Genomic DNA, 18,871 nt, shown 5'->3' with positions numbered 1-18,871 from the left:
GCCCCCGCATCTTGCTTGCTTGCTGGCTGCATGAGACACGCGCAAAAATTACCCTGTGTTGCGCCTGCTCCAACAGAGTCATAAAGGACCCGTCTGTCGGCGCATTTCACCAGCCATCAACCAGCAACCAGCGTTTGATGGCTGCCCGTCTTCGGAGGAGCTCCAAAACTGCCACGCCCCAGAACAACATTGCAAGTCTTGCTTTCGGCAACAATCACTGAGCACGCACGCTTTTCCTTCGACGACAGACGGCAGCGTCGTGGCTTGCTTGTTTGAACCAACTGCTCGACATGGATCCCCCTAGCGGCAACCACTCGTCCCACAGGTCGTCAATGGACGACTCGCCCGTCAAAGATGGCTCCGAAAAGCACAGCTACGCCGCCTCGACGGCATCGACTAGCAGCGGCTCCGACTCGTCAGGAGACTCGCTCCAGCAGATTGCCTCTCGAAGCAGCCGAAGAGACGACGGCGGCGAGCGCGTTACGGAGCAAGAGTTTGGACTGCAGCACTGCATCTCGAGAGCAAGCGGGACGAGAGAGGGCGAGTGTCTGGGGCGAAAGGCGACGGGCAGGTCCGTCGCCACCAATGCCACGTCGGATCCGGTGTTTGAGGTCGATTGGGAGGACGATGGCGAGAGGGACAATCCGAGGGAGTGGAGCTTGCTCTACAGGTCGTTTATCATCTTTGCGTGTGCCTTTTCGACTACTACGGTGTAAGTGAATCTTTGCATGTCTCCTTGCGATTGCTTGAATGGGATTGCGGCAGCTGGTTGTTGTCAATTGCTTTCCTACTCTCCGTTTTTGGGTTTACACCGTGGTCTGGGGACGTGGAGCATGCGTCCAGCAGCTAACCACCACAGGGTCATGTACTCGACATCCTACTCCTCAGGCATCCCGGGCATGATGGCCGACTTCAACATTTCCAACAAAACGATAGTCGTGTTGGGAATGACCACTTACCTCTGCGCATTAGCCGTTGGCTCGCTCTTCCTAGCACCTTTGTCCGAGATGTTTGGCCGGCGGCCCATCTACATCGTCAGCCTGGCGCTCTTTACGGTCCTCGTCCTCCCCTGTGCGCTGGCCAAGAACCTCGAGGCCATCCTCGTCACGCGCTTCTTTGGTGCGCTGGCTGGCAGCGCCATGATTGCCAATGCGCCGGGCACGGTGGCCGATATTGTCAATGACGAGTACAGAGCCTTTGCCTTTTCCATTTGGAGCATTGGTCCCATGAACGGGGTAAGTTCTTTTTCGTCTTCGTCCTACTCCTCCATGCCGCAGTGGACCGCAAAAGAAAGGCCAATTCTCAGGCAGAGCAGAATGCTTCCTATGAACACGCCCACTCCTTACGGATTCGACTGCTAACTTCCAAAGCCCGTCATAGGACCCGTGGTCGGGGGCTTCGTGTTCCAATATCTCGGCTGGCGCTGGACAAACTGGGTCGTGCTGTGCTGCGGTGGCGTGTCGTTCCTCCTCATGTGCTTCGTCCGCGAGACGTACGCGCCAGCCATCCTGCGGCAGCGCGCAACGGCGCGCCGAAAGGAGACGGGCAACCCCAAGTGGTGGAGCCGCTACGACGACAAGAGCCCGTTTTGGCTCATGCTCAGGGTCAACCTGTCGCGGCCCTTCAAGATGGCCGTGTTGGAGCCCATTTGGTGAGTCTACTACCCCTTTTGGCCGTCCCTGACGGAGCAAGCAAGACTTGGTGGCTGACCATGCCCCTAACCCTTCAGCATCTTCTGGAACCTTTACATTGCCGTTGTCTACGCCATCCTCTACCTCTGCTTCGTGGCGTACCCCATTGTCTTCACCAACATCCGCGGCTTCAGCTCCGGCATGACGGGGCTGTCCTATCTCGGCATCGGGCTGGGCAACATGATCGTAATCTGCTCCGAACCGCTCATCCGGCGCATCATCGCGCGGCACGCGGCGGACCCAGCGACGGGCAAGCCGCCGCCCGAAGCCATGGTGTCGGTCGTGTGCGCAGCGGCGCTGCTGATTCCGGCGGGGGAGCTGTGGTTTGCGTGGACAGCGGCGCCGCCGGTGGGGTGGTGGTGGCCCATCCTGGCGGGCATACCGTTCGGGGCGGGCAACTGCACGTGCTTCATCTACGCGTCCAACTACCTGGCCAGCACGTACGGCGTCTTCGCGGCCAGCGCGCTGGCCGGCAACAGCGTGCTGCGCTCCGTCATGGGCGGCGTGCTGCCCCTCGCCGGCCCCGCCATGTACAGCTCGCTCGGCCCGCACTGGGCCGGCACCCTGCTCGGCCTCCTCGAGGCCCTCCTCATCCCCATCCCCTTTGTGTTTTATCGCTATGGCGGCAGGATTAGGGAGAAGAGCCCCCTGATTGGCGAGATGCGTAGGGATATGGAGAGGCTGGCGGCGAAGAAGGAGAGGCTCCGGAGTGCGAATGAGGGGGCCGCCGAGAAGGAGGGAGGCAGGGTCAGAGTTGAGGATGTATAAGCTAGGACGACGTTTGCTTGCAGAGACAAGGTGCGATTGGAGAGATTGGCATACAGGAAAAGGCAATGCAACTGGGACAAAAAGACACGCTTGCATAATGGATAGTCGGAATGGGGAACTCGCGGAGCATTCTCATCTCATTTCATTGTATGGCGTTTGGGTTCTTTTTAGCATTTTAGCCGATTAAGTGAATATTTGTAGCGTTGCAACCATGTATATACACAGTCTTATAACTGTTGCAAATGCCTGAAGTGACTTGCGCGAGCCGAATTGTCCAGACGAGGATTGAATAAGTCTGCGCGTATGTACCCAATTCAAATCAACTCCGCCACTCACTTTCTCACCTTACCCTTCCATCCGCTTCCCCAGCATCCCACATATATTCATCGTCGTCCCTTGCAATGTTCGGCAGAAAGAGACATCAGTGCCTCAATTTGCAGACAATGACCACAACAATTCCATGCAGGAAATTTCGACTTGCAAGGCCGCACCCTCCCCTTTGCGCCACCTCACTCCCCACGTACAAATCTCGCCTCACCATTTACGCACATCTCTTTCTCCCCCCCCCCCCCCCCCCTCTCTCTCTCTCTCTCTCTCTCTCTCGCCAATCACCCGGAAACCTTGTTTTGACCGTCGCAACTCTGCTCGATCTCCTGCGGCTGCGCGAGTATGGTTAGAGGCTTCTGGGACGTGTGGATTCCGTGTGTTCGCCTCTTCTACTTCTTCAACAGCGACGACACCATCATGGCCAGCATCCAAGACGAGCATTGGAACTTCGTCACGGACAGGCAAGGAGGAGAGAGGTTGTGAGCGGCCAGTGGCCGGCAGCCAGCCTGTCAGTCTGTCCGTCTCGTTTTGTTTCCATCTCTGACACGGTCTCCAGAAAGACGACGATTCCCGAGAGACGTGTGTTTTCGGCACGCGTGTACCCATCCAGGGCGAAATGAGCCGAGCAAAGACGATACTGATTTTTATGTATCAAGAAAGATCGATGGCTGATGTATATATTTGCAGGTCAACGCAGCCGCGAAAAGAGTCGCGTGCTCCAGTGGTTGCTCCAAATGCATTGGAAACGTACCCCTTTTCAAAAATGCGCGTCGAGCAATCGAATCAACGCCCTGTGGTGCATCCTCATCGTCTCAACTCCGCTGTCCGTCCGTATGTGAACCACCAAATCAATCCAATTCTTCCACACCTGCGCCTCCCCAATACCTACTTACTCTGACATTACACCGAACCAGCCCAGCCCGCTTGTGCAACGCCAAAAACATCTCGCCCTTTCCACCTCCTCCCATCCAGCCCCCACGCCGCTGGTTACAGCTGGTCTGTCCCACCTCGCACACGGGCAGGCCGTCGCACAAAATGTGGTCCGTCCCGCGTACCCGTTCCCGTCTACTGCTGTGAGTTGGTTGCCGGCTTGTTGCTGCCATGTCCACGTCGTCGTCGTCGTGCGTGTCGGCCACGCCATCCGTTGTCGCTCTGCCAGCAGCACGTATGTATGTATTTCGGGTGTTGTTGTCGCGCGTCGCGCGTCCTGTGACCTGTGGCGTGTGGTCTGTCGCGTGGCTGACGGGTTGGCTGGTCGCTTTGGCACACATAGGTGATAAGGTGGAGAGGGAGAAAGGGCCATAGCATATATGTAATTGACAAAAGTCCTACGGACCCTGCCGCTGCTTCGACTTTGCCGTGCTCTAGATCTATCTTAGTTTGCGGCCTAGGCTGTGGGCAGAAGAGGACATGACAAGACAGAACAGACTGCCAAGAGCAGAGACCGATGCAGGAGACATTGCACCCAGGAGCCAGAGAAGCCAGCCACGCCATGTGCCATGTACAATACAAACGTGCTGTCATGTACAATTGATCGCAAGGCGGCGGAGATCGTGGAGAAAAATCCGTGGTTACATGCGACGGCAGGCTTTGGCCATGCGAGCGAGAGCAGGTAAAGTGGGTGGTGATTTGGATTTCATTGAATTGAAATGGGTGTCCTCAGGCGTCTCCTCTTTTCTTGAGCGCCTGGTACATCATTACCGCGTAGACAGTTAACCACATGCAGCTGTCTGGAGTTTTGTTTGCGCATCTCTTCTCCCACAGTGCCATGCCAGCCAGCATTGTTGTCGGGGCTGTGTCGTGTGCAACGAACAAGCCCTTTTCAGAGCCTCTTCCCGATTGCCTTTGCGCATCCATGGCAATTGGCATCCATCGGCTACATACGCAGACGGACAGGCAACCGGCAACCTGCAGCAACACGATGCGATGCGCTGCTCCCATCACGCCCACTCGCCAGCAGCCCCTTCTCTCAAATGACCAGACCAAATCAAATCAGATCCACAGCGCAGCACAGCACAGCCTCGCTGCTCCCTCCCATTCTCTCAAACGAGCACACCACGCATATGCGCGCGGCCGTTGTGGTGCCCCTGTTTCGCGTAGACGAGGCATTGAAGATCTCGTGTCGCCCTTGCTCATGTACGATCATGTCGGTTAGGAAATGCGTGGTTGCTTTTTTCCCTGTCTTTGCTGCTTTCTTTTTTCTCTTGGGTAAGGGAGGGAGAAACTTGTGCAGATTTTTCCGTCTCGTCTCGTTTCGTTTGTGCTTGCTTCTGCGGACGGCGTGCGTGGCGTGCTGGATTGAGGTTTCTGGCTGGTACTGTGTGCCGATTGATCCGGTACGGAAGTAGACAGAGACTGCTGGCTGACTGGTGTCGAGTTGTCCGGTAGGTGGGTAGTCAGGCCAAGCGTTGTGAGGGTTGGGATGGGAGCGGAAAGAGCCGACCCGCGTGTGTGAGATGCGTTGGTGAGAGAGGGTTTGTGAGGCTGCTCTGCCGTCCGCCAGTTCTGGGACCGAGCGAACCAGCGAGACGGCCGATGCTGTTGCCGTGTTGACCTGAGGCATTTGGATCGTTGCCATCGCGATGTCGGCGTGCAGAGCGGCTGGCTGGCTGGCTGGCTACAGTAGTGGCAGACAAGCAGCGTGAGTACTGTACCACAGACAGAAGGTTACTCGAGGACGAATGACGGTGCCAATCCCGGCAGTCCAGCGGATCGTACCGTACCGCGTCCGACAAGACGGCAAAAAGGGCAGACGGTCGATCGAGAAAGATCGTACACAGGTAAACCGCCGTTCACGTCACGTCCCTCACGAAGCGGCCAGCGGCCTTGAACGAGCTCCATCGCCCACCACCTGGAAGCGTCGCAAGGCTGTGTCCCCATACCGACTTGAGGGAGCGCACCGATTTGGGGCGCGGCGGGCTCATCGACCCAACAAACGTCGACTCGCTCATCATCGAGTCGGCCATCGAGTACCGCAGCGTAGCGGCCGACGACAGCTCTGCTGGCAACGACGCAAAGTCCAGGTCGCTGACGCCGCCATGCTGTTGGTGTTGGGAGTCCCTTTTGAGCTCGCCACGCACGCGATCCTCATCGGCAGTTGCGTCTTCGGGAATGGGCTTGAGGTCCGGTGGCAGTTGGACGGGCGGCGGGAGCGGACTCCGCGGCGCCGACATGTGTGGTGCCGTCCACGGTCGTCCCGGATGTATCTCCTCCATGCGTAGACGCAGCGGTCGCACTTCGCAGTGTAGAAAGTCGAGGGCGGCGCTGTCGAGCAGGATATCGCGGAGGCGGCCAGCGACGGCGTAGGCGTTAGGACGCCCGCTGGGCTCGCGGCGTAGCATGTCGCGGACGAGCTGGAGCAAGGGGCCGACGGCGCGAAAGTGGCGATCTTCTTGCTCAAAGGCGAGACGATCCAGAAGCTCCATCCAGCCGTCGAGCTTGGCCAGGTTGATGTGGAACGATGAGTCGGTGCGGGAGCTGCTCTTGTTGGCTGGCGCCCCCTTTTGCTTGGTCGTGCGATGCTTGACAAAATCGCCCGGCTTCTTGCGCATCATAAACGTGAGCATGTCGAGGAATACGCAGCCAAGGGAGAAGATGTCGCCCTCCGTGCTGCCCCAGGAGGCTACGTCCTCATCGGACGTCTTGGTCTTTGAAAGTTTTGAAAAGTCGAGAGGTGTCCTGCCGGAGAATGAAGTGCTTCTCGGCCCCAGCTTTTGCCTGACTCTTGAGCGCCCGGATTCTGAGGTCAAGGAAGATATTGAGCTGTCCACCGACGAACGCCGAGACTCCTTGGGACTTGATACGGGACTAAAGAGACGTGCAAAGACGAACTCATGTGATTCGGGGGCGGCATAATTGTAGACTTCTTCGGAAGAGTTCCTCTTGTCCCGTTGGAAGCTTTGAAGGGAGCCAATATCGCTAAAGGCAATGTTGTTTTCGTGGTCGATGAGTATGTTGGATGGTCGAATATCGCCGTGAATCAGACCTGACGCATGAAGAGTGGCCACGGTGTCGATTAGACAATGCATCCAGTCCAACACTAGGGTTTGGCGGGCCCTTTTCGACAGCCTCATGTATTGCGGTGCAGTCCTATGGTCGATAAACGTCCTCAAGGTATGATGCCCCACGAACGACGAGAGGATAAAGCCAACCCCTTTTGACGTGTAGGATGCCCATATTGGAGCGATGTGGTCATGCTTCAATGCTTGCGCAATTTTGACATCCTTCCGAAAGTCTGCCTCTGACGTACCATTGCCTTCAATGCCGAGTGGAATCCGTCTGCGTACGTACTTTTTATTTGCGTTTTTTGGCAAATGTACCCTCGACCAGTGCTGGAGGCTTTGGGCAGCTGGGAATGCGTGCACGTATTCGAGTGGTATCGCCTCGTTTTCGCCGTAGTCGACATGAGCACCTTGTTGAAGCTCTCGGAGGAGAAAGGTAAATTGCGTGTTGTAGAATTTCCTGTTCAGCGTGTCGTCGCCTTTGTTGGATAATCCCAGTCGGTCAACCGCGTCAAGTGCCAAAGGCAGCTCTTCGTCATCCCAGGAGTCGTCGATGATACGAAATATCTGCTCTGGAACTCCAATCTCGCAGAGTATCAGGAAAAATCTTTTGGCCTTTTCCAGTATCCAGTCCAAGTAGGTATCATCGGTTAGACCATCGCCAAAAGCCAAGGGTCTGATGAGCTTTTGCTTGAATTCGTAGCGCAGGCGCGACGCGACGAATTCTTCGGTGACTTTCGCATCAATGTGCTCCTGGGTCCACCAGATTTGGCAAAGCGGGGCGTGTGGAGTTACTAATGAGTGTCCCGCGTACCTTACTACGTTAGCAAAAGATGTGAGTGTGCAAAGAGGCAACTTACCCGTAAATGAGCGCGTTAAATGCTATTGAATTTTGGGTAACAATGTGGTTCAGAGATCGTGAGCCCATGGCACGGATGTGGAGGCGGAGTCGGGGCAGAAGAGAGGTGCTGGAGGACGGTAGTATGCATTTATGCGGATCTGGCGTGGGGCAATGATGTACGTGAGCGAGCAGCAACTTGGCAGAAGAGCAGCAGAGGAGGCGAGGATGTACAGGATTATATTGCGCAGACTGCAGGCGTACGAAAATGCGGACGGACGCGAGTGGAATCGTGGGTGGTCGGGTCCGCCGCAGGGGCTGCTGCTCATATCACGCGGATGCTTGCTCGTCCAACCTCAAGCTAGGTAGCCGCCGCTTTCGCTTTTGATAAGCCGCCGCAGCAGCAAAAACGCCTCGCTGCTCCCAACTTGTTATGGCCTGCGTTGCGCAGTCATCGTCCAATGGCACGACTCAGGACCGCGCGCGCGATGGGGTTCGCTCTTCACCGCATGCTGCTTGGCCCTCTCTTGGTCGTTGAACTTGGACCCAACAGGTTGATGGCTGCAGGGGTACGCCACATGGGAGTCAAAGACGATGATTCTCTATCGCCATGTTGATCTTCATCTTCAATGCTGGCTATCGGCTGCACCGTCGAGGTGGAACATTTTGTATGCTGTTGCGGAAAAACCACCGGGGGCCGCGGCGCAACCCCTGCTTCCGTCGCCCTACTGTTATCATGACACCTACCTGTCTCGGAAACACATCTCGAAATGCTCACTCTTCATCCTCCAAGAATCCTTCAACTGGCGGCCGTCCTGTTGTGCAACACGGTTCAGCCAAAGCTTGCATCAGCTTCCACCAGGCTGACAAAATTTCCGAATGTTGAATTGTGCAATGACGGCCAAGGCCTCGGTCGTACCCGCGACACCATTTTGCTCGCCGCGATTCCAGTTTGGCATCGTGTCTCGTGTCAGTACGAGCGCCTCGGTCAAAGCTCAGGTCCGTCAGTGGATCACCCACGTGCTGCGCGCACTGATGGGGTTCGGCTGGTCCGTCCGTTCATGCTGGTCCTCGTAAACACGCGCCGTTGACCAAACGGCATGCCAGGAAAGCCCAGCCTCGTCCGTGGATTTTCCCGAGATGCGCATCCTTGATTCGGCCAATATATTGTGTGTTCCTGGGGAGTTGTCGAGAGCAAGGATGGTAGGTCAAGTTTTTTTGCCTGGAAATTGCAAGGCACCTAACGCATGTCTTTGAAAAGAACCAATAGAGCAGAAGCACGCATGATTTGGTGGACATGAGCAACAGATTCAATTGCAGACGCGCAGGGATATCTCTGAGAAACAAGTAGAAATGAGCAACAGACGTCAAAAGAAAAGTCCAGAGCCAAATGCAGTCAGTCGACGTTCTCGGCTCGTGCCATGCGTTTGGACCTGTTGTCCCATCTAACACAACAGCTCTTGGAAATGCCACGCTACCGGCTTGGTATCCTGTGCCTTGGGAGATCCTCTTGCGACCACTAGACTCGCCATTTAGCAACACCGGCATGTTGTAATGGATGGGTCTAAGTATGCGCAAGGTCTGGCATGAGCCCATGGTTGATTGCCACGATTCGTCTGAACGGGTGGATGTCCATCAAAGCGGGGTCTCAGATGCTGTCCGAGGAGTCACGGCAGATCCGGCTCAATCATGGCACAGCATGCATTTGACGGGACCTGGACGCCAGCTCTGCGTGTTGATTCACACGATCCGGTAATTGAATGTTTCGGCGAGGTCGACCTGGAGTTCAAAATTCTGGCGCCACGACTGCTCCTCATGCGTCTTCGACGTGGAAATTTTCATGCAATGCTTTTTCAGCTCTTGAGCGCAGCATTGTCGAATCACAGGTTGACGTGCAGTCTGATTCTCAGTCGTCGTGGATGACGATACCAATCTCATCCGGATTGCCGGTTTGCCCCTCATCGTTCTGTTCGTCCTCTTCGCGGCTTCTCTTCAAGGCGTTCATGTTTGGTCCCAGCTTGTTTCCGCCAGGAGCAGCGTCACTCTCTCCAGCATCTTTGCCAGTCTCGTCCTTTTGCTTCTGTTTCCGTGCCTTTGCTTTTTCGCGCCTGGCCTTGTTCTTGCTCGTCTTGGCTTCGTCCTTGCGCTTCATCTCTTCACGCTTTTGAGCGAATTCTTTCTCGTCATCCTCCTTGCGCTTTTCCTCGTCCATAGTACGCAATCGCTCGTACTCGCGCCTCCGCGATGCCTTGTAGACGTGAAACTCGCCTGAGCCGGCTCCCGCTGAAGAACCCTGCACATTTGCAACAATTTCAGGCGGGGGTGCGAGCTTCTTGGACTTTGGACCAGAGGGGAGCGCGATTTCCTTGTCGACATTTTTGAAAAGCGCTTGAAGTTGATTTGCTTGTGCCGAAGCTGGCGAGAGGGCTCGTTTCTTGGTCGGGCGATGGGTGCGCGGGTCTGCGCTGGTTGGGATGGATTCGGGAATGGGCTCGGACATGGTAGCGGCGCTTGGTCAAACTTTGCGGCGACGAGTCGACGATGGTTTGGTTTCGTTTGGAGGCGCGGGTGTGCACGGGTGGGGCGGCGAATGGAGGCGTGGAGAAAATGGCTGACGAGACGAGGAGTCGGAATGAAGCGGAGGGGCGAGGAAGAAAGTCTGGAGCGGCGGTGGATTTGTGATGTGATAATTGATGGGCGAGGAGTGGCGGTTGCAAGGTGGCGGAGGGTTGTCGGCGCGTGGGTGAGGGTGGGTGCCGGAGTCTTGGGCTGCAGGTACGGAGGGAGTACAACGTGCCTGGCCTGACCTTCACCTCATGCTCAGTTGCCGACATCCCAACAATCTTTTGGGAGATCTACTCCTTCCTCCCCTCGTCTCCCCTACACACTCTCCATCTCCACGCACTCCACACTCCAACCACCATGGGAAAGCCACGGGTGAGCAAATCCCATCCCGCCCGCACCTCTTCCGTCCGCTGCAGAATTTCCTGTGTACTAACCCACTCCTTCCCTGCAGATGATCATTTTGATACGTCACGCCCAGAGCGAGGGTAACAAGAACCGCGACATACACCAGTTTGTACCAGACCACCGCGTGAAGCTCACCCCAGATGGATGGCAACAGGTCTGCTTCACCACAAGCGATACGCCAACAGTCACACCTCGCAACTAACCCCTCCAACAGGCAGAGGACGCCGGCCGCCGTCTGCGGTCGATGCTCAAACCCGACGACACGCTCCAGTTCTTCACCTCGCCATACCGTCGCACTCGTGAGACCACCGAAGGCATCCTTCGCACCTTGACTGCCGACACCCCGACTCCCTCTCCCTTTCCTCGTAGCCAAATCAAGGTCTTTGAGGAACCTCGACTGCGCGAACAAGACTTTGGCAACTTTCAGCCATGCTCTGCCGAAATGGAGCGCATGTGGCAGGAGCGCGCCGACTATGGACACTTTTTCTACCGTATACCAAACGGCGAGAGTGCGGCAGACGCTTATGATAGGGTGAGTGGCTTTAACGAAAGCCTGTGGCGGCTGTTTGGCGAGGGAGACTTTCCCAGCGTCTGCGTCTTGGTCACACATGGCTTGATGACAAGAGTATTTCTTATGAAATGGTGAGCATCCTGGGAGTCATATTAGCAACACGAGCTCATGTGTCCATAGGTACCACTGGTCAGTCGAGTACTTTGAAGACTTGCGCAACATCAACCACTGCGAGTTTATACTCATGAAGCAAAACCTGGACAATGGCAAATACATTCTCCAGAATCAACTACGCACCTGGTCCGACCTCAAACGACGCGCCGCTTCGCTACAGGGCAAAAACGGCGCGAACAAGGATACCGGACCACCACCGCCGTATACCGAATCCCCGTCGATACCAGCACGTCGCTGGGGTGGTTGTGTCGACGGCTGCAACCACGACAAAATCAGCTTCCCTCGACGAGCACGGCGCCAAAACACCGTCGATATTCTTACCCTACCTCCCGCCGTAGTACCGACCCCGGAACAGCCTGACAACCCTGTTGGCAGCCAAGCTACAAACAACACCGTGCGCACCAAGACAATCCCTCGCGAAAATGGGGACACCCCTGGCAGCGGCGACACTTCAGACGTAGACGGCACGCCGCCCTCATCCGACGCCGACAACAACCACGAGCATTCGAGTCCCGAAGTACATGGTCGTCTACACCCCGGTCGTGATTTTGGTGGGTCTCGCTCTGGAGCGGGCACTCCGGCCGAGGGATTCTCAGAAGACAGCGACTACTTCTCAGCACCTAAGAATGGCTGCGAAAAGGAACGATCAAAGTCAAGACGGCGGAACACGACGGAGCGAAGCTGGAAAGAAGAGAGCGGCATGGGTAGCGGTGCGCGGGCCGACGCCCTCGGAGACGGGGATCACTGTGCCGAGTGCAGCGACGCGGACAATGACGGTGACGACGAGGAAGCTCGCCTGAGCGGCGGCGAACCCACAACAAAAGAGGAGTTGGAGTTGAAGATACAAAGGGCAAAGGACCGGAGTCGCAAAAGCTTCAGCGAGGTTTACTGAGCGATTCAGCAGACGGATAGAAGGAGAGGGTGCGCGTGCTTTTGGGGACTCGTTTGGCGTACGGAAAGGCTGAACGGGGTTAGGTTGGGAAAAAAGGACGGACGTCTGTCATGACAGGGACTGTCCATGATGGCGGATCTTTTCATTCCAGTTTCTTTTCTTGGCATTTTTCCGGGTGCTTTAGGGTCTAGGTATGTCTTTTTTTGTTGGGTTTCGGTTTATACAGGTACAGGTACGGACAGGCCTTCTTTTGTAAAAGGGCTGCATGATTCCCAGGGATTGATATGGATATGGGTGGTTAGGGACGAATTGATGACCCCACGTTTTCGGTTTGCGTCTGGACCTGCTCTCCTGATGAAGTTTTGATTTGGCGTCACTGCTGACAAGATACAGACTGTCGTACACACTGCTACTTTTGTGCCTGTGGGCAGACCCAGATTTCGTCAGATTTCATCAGTCATCATCGTTTGGACGATTCATCTTTCCAACCGGCGGCCGCTTTCAAATGCACTCACTCTGCTTGAAGCAAAAAGATCAGGCATGACCCAAGCAAATCATTCATTATGGCAGCACCCGTCGCCGCGGGCACTGCTGTGGCGCTACACTATCAACAATGACCGAATCATAAACACTCGCTGGTGTGGGTCGTCAGTCAGTTGGCCAGTTGGTCAACCTCATCCATCGGGACGGTGACCAGACCAACAACAACCTCTACCAGCACATGACCGAACCATAAAGTCGTCCAACAGGACCCAGAAGATAAAAGGGGGTGGGGAACGAACAGGGTGGACAACAAACCAACAAGAAAGACAATTGTTGAGCACCACAACCAGCAACAAACAGAAAGAGGGAGCGAACGTCGTCTCCAGCCAACGACCAGAGACTCGGCCGCCCTCTCAATTCCCGTCTGGAGGATCTACTGTCCTCCACCGCCGCCGTTGCCGTTGCCGAACCAGCTTCCTCCCGACGACGTCGAGGTGTCGGAAGACGACGCGACGACGCACGCGTAGCTCGCGATGCGCCGCGCCCAGCCGACGACGCCGAGGTCGGCGAAGCCCGGGGCGGTGATGCGGAGGGAGGCGCCGGTGCAGTCGTCGGCGCTGTATGTAGGATATGGGGTCAGCAAGGATGGGAAGAAGACGGCACGACAAGAACAGCAAAGGGGGAGGGTGTAACTGGCTGTTTGGAAAGAGGTGTGGATGGGATGAATGAATGGATGGATAGATGGGCTAGGGAGAAGAAGGGGCAAACGACTCACTCATATACGACGCAGGCGACGCCGCCGTCGGGCGCGAAGCTGCCGACGTTGCGGTACCAGCTGGTCCGCGGCTTGCCCTGGGCGGCGGCCGTGGTGCTGCGCAGACGAACGCAGGGGTCGCTCACGGCCACGGTCCCGGCTGCTGTGGTTGCGGCGGCGGCGTCGTTGTCGTTTTCGTCGTCATTGCCGGCGGTGCCAGAAGACGAGGGAGAAGAGACGACGTCGTAGAAGCACGCGGCGTCGCCGCCGCTGGCATCCGCGTTCCAGAAGGCCGAGGTGCAGAAGTAGACCTGCGGCGTTGGTGCATGGGGTGGTTAGTTTGTGGTGTGTTGATGGGCTGACTACTGACTGTATGGTGGTTGGATAGGGGCGGAGCGGAGTGGAGAGGAGAAGAGAGGAGAGGAGACAAGAGATTCCATTGACAACTCGAAACAGCACAGCACCTACCCCCTTCTCCGCATCTGCGGCCGTCCGATTCACCTCCTCCTCCGCAAACGGCGCCGCGAGGCCCTGCGCTGCCGTCTGCTGGCCATCGCCGCCGTCGCGCTGCCGCAGTTCAGGGGCCATGCCCGGAACCGCAGCGGCGAAGAGCAGTGTCGGAGCGGTCAAGAATGCGACCAAGAAGACGAGAAAAAAGGGGAGCGGAGACATGATGCAGCGCGTCGTCTCTGCTTTCAAAGATGAGGGAATCGGTTCGTTTGCGAAAGAGTTGGTTGGCTGAGTGGAACGGAGCGAATGGGTGGGTGCGTTACAAGAAGCAGAGATTTGGATTCAGATTTGGGTTGAGAATTGTTGTTGTTGAAGCGGGGAATGAGTGGGTGAAGAGAAGGCGAAAGAGGATGGGAAGTTGATCGCAAGCAACGGCTTTTGTAGAGCGGATGCTGAACTGGAATTGTTTGTAGGACAGCAATTCGGGTGGTGTTGTCTGAACAGCACAGAGAGTGCTAGTTGGCGCGTAGAGCTGTCCTTTCTTGCGTCTATTCGCTATCATCCTTGGTGCCGTAATGGCGCCCTGAACAAACGGCCACGATGGTAGTTAGGATTGTGAATTAGAGGTGTGTGCAAGTAAACAAGGTGCAGAGGGGGGGGGGGTGAAGTGTTGGGTTCTGAATTCGCATCCATCCAAGACTCGCCCATATCAGGCCGTTTGTCTAAGAAACAGCTGGATTGAAACATGTCCACTCTGGACCGATTTTGAGAGCAAATACAGTGAGCTATTGTGTCGTTTGTAGCTATACGTGCGTCTTGCAACTTCCGTCCTGTTCCCCAAAAGTTCATGAACGAAAGCAGCGTGTAATTTTGACTGAAAATAGCATGGTCCAGGCCGCTCATTGCCTATGTGACAGAACCTGCCGGTGTCGTTGTGCAGCCTGAGTCCAAACTGATCGCGGGATTTGAGATGGCGGATGTGTGCATCTTGTCCAGGGAGAGGCGGTCGGGCTGCTAGTCACCAAGGCCCCCAAAATGAGGAGATGGAAGAGAAAAGATTCATTCAAAGGTCTAATATTGAAGGTGTTCATTCACCTTATTCTGCCCAAATCTTTGGCGTCCAACCGTACCTATCTACATAGACATACACCATCCCTGAACAGGTCCGTCTGTCTGTCTGTCTGTCTGTCTTCACCCACACCACCAGCAAAAGTGTACAAAAAGCGCGGAGGGCCAAAAGGCAAAATCGATATAAAAAGAGAGTAGAGATAGACACTATATCCCCATTTCCTTCATCAGCGCACATCCCCACGCCTCATTCTCGTTCTGGTTCTCTTTCTGTTTGTCGTTGACCGCCTCGCCTTCCTCCTCCCCTTTGCCCACTACTCCTCCCCCTCCACCCGTCTGCTGGTGGGGGACGTGCTGTTGTGGGCGTTGTTTCTGACTGTGAGCGTGGTTATTGGTGTTGGTGCGCTGGAGGCTCGTCGTCCGTGGAAAGAGGCTGAGGTTGAGGTTGAGGCCGAGGTTGGCGTCTGGTTTACTGCTGCCATTACTGCCGCCTTGCAGCGTTGACATTGTCGACGTGGTTGCAGATGCGGATTTTGGTGGAGGTGTTGGCGGTGACACTGCCGCTACCACCGGCACTCCCCTACTTCCCCCTTTCTTTCCCCAGCCCCCTCCCTCTCCCTCACGCCCCCATCAACCGCTCCCAGTCCACCATGAGAAGCGCTATCAATGCAAAACACCATCGTCCGCGACGTCCGCAGCGCCGGGTGCACGTGCATCTGCGGATGCGTAAACGCGTCATCTGCGCCGTCGGCCAGGAGATTGGCGACGCCGCGCTGGCGATGGAGGCGGCGGTGGGGATGAGTATGCTTGTAGTGGTATTGTTGGGGTTGTTGTTGGTGGTGGTGATGGTGGTGGGACGAAGAGGAGGGGGATGCGGCCATGGTGGTCAGCGCGTCCGGCAGGCTGAGGTGCCGCCGTTTGCGCGCGCGATGCTGTGGCGGGAGGGGTGGGAGGAGTTTTTCGATGTGCGAGGCGGTTGCGGCGGCGGGTTTGTTGCCGAAGGTGGGTTTTGGAATGGATGACGAAGAGGGGACAGTGACGGGGTGCGAGTAGGACGCCGACATGTGCGGCGACGTCTGCGTGGCCTTGGACGAGCGGTGGTCAGACTCTCCCATGACGGCCGGGCCAGGAGACGTCGTCGTGGCGCCGCGAGGTGGAGAGGGAGGGCACACGAGGAGAGTAGCAGCAGCAGCGCTGTCACGCGGTTTGAGCGTGTGGTGCGAGGACTTGCGGCGGCTGAGGGAGCGCAGAGACGGGCGTGGCGTCAACGACACGCTGCCGTGGAAGAAGCTCGTCTTGGGGCGGATGGCGTGGAGCAGACGGTCGCCTTCGCCTTCGCCTTCGCCATCACGCCCCTGATGATGTGAACTCACGCTTCGCGAGCGGCTCGCCAGCGTGTAGCTCGTCTTGGGCCGCGGCTTGAGGTGGCTGCTGCTGTAGGCGCGGATGGCGCGCAGGCGGCTGGTTGACGAGTGCTTGGACAAGGAGGGGCCGTTGTTGTTGTTGTTGTTGTTGTTGGCAGTCGTCGAGTGGGACCGGGCGAGGTCGAACATGGAGTAGTTTGAGTTGCGAGTGCGAGGAGCAGCCGTCTTGTTTGGTGGCGGCCCCCGCTGCTGCTGCTTCTGGGTCGTCGAATGCGATCTTGCCAGGTCGAACATGGAGAGATTGGACCCCCGGCCTCGCGTCTTGAACGGCCATGCGTGGTTTGCCTTGTGTCCCAGATCAACCCAGAAGCCCGTCGTCGTGGTGGATGTAGGAGCGGCAGCCGCCCCCTTTCTCGACGCCGCCTTGTTGTCGTTCCACTCGCGAATCGTCATGTCGACGGGATCCTCGCTGTCGTCGATGCGGAGCCGCTCCCTTTCGATGCTCAGCCGCCTGTACAGCCCTCTGAGTTGCATGCCCAGCTCGAAGCTCTCTCGCATGACGCGCGCGACGCGGTCCGCCCCGTCCTCAGAGGCCGAGTACAAGTGTTCCATCCAGCACTCGACAAACGTGATGCGCACACCGCGGCGGTTGGGTTCTGTCTGGCTCCTGGCGAGGATGCCGACGCGCAGGGCAAAGATGATGGCAGGCGAGCTGCCAATCTGCGCAACGGCGCAAGCGAGACAGGAGCGCCTGTGGAACTGCTGCTGCTGGGCCGTTGGAGGCGCCGCCGCGGTGTTGGTGGACATGGACAAGAGCTTGGACATGGAGGCCGACGTCGACAGCGACAGTGTGGATTGCAGCGATGACGCCACCGAGTACATTCGCGGTGTGCCACCACTACCGTTGGGCGAAATCATCGAGTCTCGTCTCCCACCAAGACGGCGCCGTATATCGCGGAATGGACCGTCGGCTCCGCTTGCTGTGGCCGCCGCCGCCGCCGTCTCTTGCTGCGTCCGCTCGGGACACGACGACGCTGCCGCCCACAATGCAGGCACGGTCGAGAGGGCATTCATGACTTCTTCATGTTGCCGGGTAAGTCTCCCAGCATCAGACAAAGGGTCGAGGATCGCCGGAATGTGATCTTCAATCTCCCTTTGCAAGAACGCGAAGATGCTCCGCACGAGGTCGACGTTGAGCTGCGAGTGTAGCTTGCAGAGACAGCCGTCAGAGGAGTCTTGATTGCTCGATTTGGAGGCGCCGCTCATCCAGAAGCGTGACGAAAAGGGCGAGTTGGATTTGCAGCGCAGGTGGGCCGGTAACTCCTCGATCTGCTGCCGTGTGAAGCGGGCATATGTCGCCCACATCGGCGACTGCCAGGAAATGGCAGGAGAAGGCGCGTGCGACAAGACATTGGTGAGCTGCTGGACGTCCGAAAAGGTCAAGTTTTGATAGCCGGCCACTGAGCGGCGAGCGGCACTCGTTCGGCTTGCTGCGCGTGACCTGCTGTCATGAGGATCCGGAGTCGTGGCCGGAGGAAGATTTGCGGTAGCATTGAACGAGTCGAGAGGAGGTGCGGCGGCAGCAGCGCATGCAGACTCGGAGGCATTTGCATCCTCCAGCTTGTCGAACCGATGGCTGCGGCCACCCCGGCCATGTCGAAACTTGGAAGAGAACTTGAGAGTCATTGCTTGCGCGCTGTTGTCGCGTCAATTCGATTCGATATTGGCCGCACCGACAGCTCGAGGTGTGACAGACAGTCCCAGTGGGTGGTTGATCGAGGGACGGCAGCACCGTCTTCTTGAACCTGCACGGCCGTACCTATGCCCCAGCCTCATGATAGTGAGATTCTGCGATCCGGATCTACGAGATGCTGGTATGCTGTCCGTATCCAGGGGTCTGGGACAGACATGGCTTAAGCCTGTTTCGGAAATTTTCGGACCTCGACTCTCCCTGGGTAGGACTTTCGAGTCGAGCGAGCGAGGAGCACTCCATTCCACTCAAAACACGTCCAAAGGTCGAAGTCGCCACATTGTATTTGCAGTGGTGAAGGAGAAGAATAACGGACGAGATAAGAAACATAAGAAACAAACCCTTGGTCCAGATCCCGCGGACTCGTCTTCGTTCTCTTACCATCGAAAGCAGAACGCGAAAAAGGAGGGTCGGAAACGGCCAAAGGTGGGCTCAGAAAATTCTCAGAAAAGAATGTGGTGCGTTCGGTCGCGATGTGGGCGTCTGGCCGTGAGGCTCCGGGTTCGGAGTTTTCCACTGGAATGAGCTGAACCCAAGTGCGCGAGGAGAAACCAACCACGATGCTTTTTTGCCCTTTTGGCTGAGGATGTCCGATTTGATCTGGCTCGCAACGCAGCAACAATCCAAATCGCAAGCAGTCAAGACGACTTCAGAAAAGGCGTAGGAAGCGCGTAAAGTGACACCTCTGCATCGTCCACTTCGCGTTCTTGTACCGACATCAAATGGTTTACCTGGACATACAATGGATCATGAAGCCCAGAACTGGTAGACACGTGGGAGGTACAGTGCGGAGCCAAACAAGACTCAGCTTGGCAGCCGAACCGGGCCAT

The 18,871-nt window shown here is 56.8% G+C and overlaps 9 protein-coding genes across 9 annotated transcripts; 2 read left to right on the top strand and 7 right to left on the bottom strand.

Moving 5' to 3' along the window:
* Positions 1 to 332: 332 nt before the first annotated feature.
* BKA78DRAFT_252402 (caffeine resistance protein) lies at positions 333 to 2,459 on the top strand (the record flags this gene model as incomplete). The annotated part of the gene is made up of 4 exons (XM_066884730.1): positions 333 to 712; positions 860 to 1,235; positions 1,371 to 1,651; positions 1,730 to 2,459. 4 exons carry the CDS (start codon positions 333 to 335, stop codon positions 2,457 to 2,459), a joined length of 1,767 nt encoding a protein of 588 aa, XP_066743814.1.
* Positions 2,460 to 3,767: 1,308 nt separating this feature from the next.
* BKA78DRAFT_157266 (uncharacterized protein) lies at positions 3,768 to 4,541 on the bottom strand. The gene has a single exon (XM_066883041.1). It carries the CDS (start codon positions 4,308 to 4,310, stop codon positions 3,852 to 3,854), a length of 459 nt encoding a protein of 152 aa, XP_066743813.1. The 5' UTR covers positions 4,311 to 4,541; the 3' UTR covers positions 3,768 to 3,851.
* Positions 4,542 to 5,471, bottom strand: BKA78DRAFT_157265 (uncharacterized protein). Its single transcript, XM_066883040.1, has one exon. It carries the CDS (start codon positions 5,362 to 5,364, stop codon positions 4,774 to 4,776), a length of 591 nt encoding a protein of 196 aa, XP_066743812.1. The 5' UTR covers positions 5,365 to 5,471; the 3' UTR covers positions 4,542 to 4,773.
* Positions 5,472 to 5,578: 107 nt separating this feature from the next.
* Positions 5,579 to 7,715, bottom strand: BKA78DRAFT_252015 (kinase-like domain-containing protein; the record flags this gene model as incomplete). The annotated part of the gene is made up of 2 exons (XM_066884698.1): positions 5,579 to 7,601; positions 7,648 to 7,715. The coding sequence occupies 2 exons, from the start codon at positions 7,713 to 7,715 to the stop codon at positions 5,579 to 5,581; spliced, it is 2,091 nt and encodes a 696-aa protein (XP_066743811.1).
* An 882-nt stretch (positions 7,716 to 8,597) lies between these two features.
* BKA78DRAFT_157257 (uncharacterized protein) lies at positions 8,598 to 9,497 on the bottom strand. Its single transcript, XM_066883039.1, has one exon. The coding sequence runs from the start codon at positions 9,219 to 9,221 to the stop codon at positions 8,685 to 8,687; it is 537 nt and encodes a 178-aa protein (XP_066743810.1). The 5' UTR covers positions 9,222 to 9,497; the 3' UTR covers positions 8,598 to 8,684.
* A 34-nt stretch (positions 9,498 to 9,531) lies between these two features.
* Positions 9,532 to 10,125, bottom strand: BKA78DRAFT_353961 (uncharacterized protein; the record flags this gene model as incomplete). Its single annotated transcript, XM_066891644.1, has 1 exon — positions 9,532 to 10,125. The coding sequence occupies one exon, from the start codon at positions 10,123 to 10,125 to the stop codon at positions 9,532 to 9,534; it is 594 nt and encodes a 197-aa protein (XP_066743809.1).
* A 422-nt stretch (positions 10,126 to 10,547) lies between these two features.
* Positions 10,548 to 12,172, top strand: BKA78DRAFT_353960 (histidine phosphatase superfamily; the record flags this gene model as incomplete). Its single annotated transcript, XM_066891643.1, has 4 exons — positions 10,548 to 10,562; positions 10,642 to 10,749; positions 10,810 to 11,237; positions 11,287 to 12,172. The coding sequence occupies 4 exons, from the start codon at positions 10,548 to 10,550 to the stop codon at positions 12,170 to 12,172; spliced, it is 1,437 nt and encodes a 478-aa protein (XP_066743808.1).
* A 916-nt stretch (positions 12,173 to 13,088) lies between these two features.
* On the bottom strand, positions 13,089 to 14,081 carry BKA78DRAFT_353959 (uncharacterized protein; the record flags this gene model as incomplete). Its single annotated transcript, XM_066891642.1, has 3 exons — positions 13,089 to 13,272; positions 13,431 to 13,720; positions 13,878 to 14,081. The coding sequence occupies 3 exons, from the start codon at positions 14,079 to 14,081 to the stop codon at positions 13,089 to 13,091; spliced, it is 678 nt and encodes a 225-aa protein (XP_066743807.1).
* Positions 14,082 to 15,408: 1,327 nt separating this feature from the next.
* Positions 15,409 to 17,977, bottom strand: BKA78DRAFT_353958 (uncharacterized protein; the record flags this gene model as incomplete). Its single annotated transcript, XM_066891641.1, has 2 exons — positions 15,409 to 15,507; positions 15,563 to 17,977. 2 exons carry the CDS (start codon positions 17,975 to 17,977, stop codon positions 15,409 to 15,411), a joined length of 2,514 nt encoding a protein of 837 aa, XP_066743806.1.
* Positions 17,978 to 18,871: the final 894 nt, after the last annotated feature.

Source organism: Phyllosticta capitalensis (assembly GCF_038381095.1).
Source record: "Phyllosticta capitalensis strain CBS 128856 chromosome Unknown BKA78scaffold_6, whole genome shotgun sequence".
NCBI lineage: Eukaryota > Fungi > Ascomycota > Dothideomycetes > Botryosphaeriales > Phyllostictaceae > Phyllosticta > Phyllosticta capitalensis.
Note: the sequence above shows the minus strand (reverse complement) of the source record. Positions and strands in the feature narration are given on the sequence as shown.

What these genes read in the sequence shown, in the direction of transcription:
- BKA78DRAFT_157257 (XM_066883039.1), bottom strand. Translation starts at nt 9,221, where the DNA reads ATGGGCTCATGCCAGACCTTGCGCATACTTAGACCCATCCATTACAAC.
- BKA78DRAFT_157266 (XM_066883041.1), bottom strand. Translation starts at nt 4,310, where the DNA reads ATGACAGCACGTTTGTATTGTACATGGCACATGGCGTGGCTGGCTTCT.
- BKA78DRAFT_157265 (XM_066883040.1), bottom strand. Translation starts at nt 5,364, where the DNA reads ATGGCAACGATCCAAATGCCTCAGGTCAACACGGCAACAGCATCGGCC.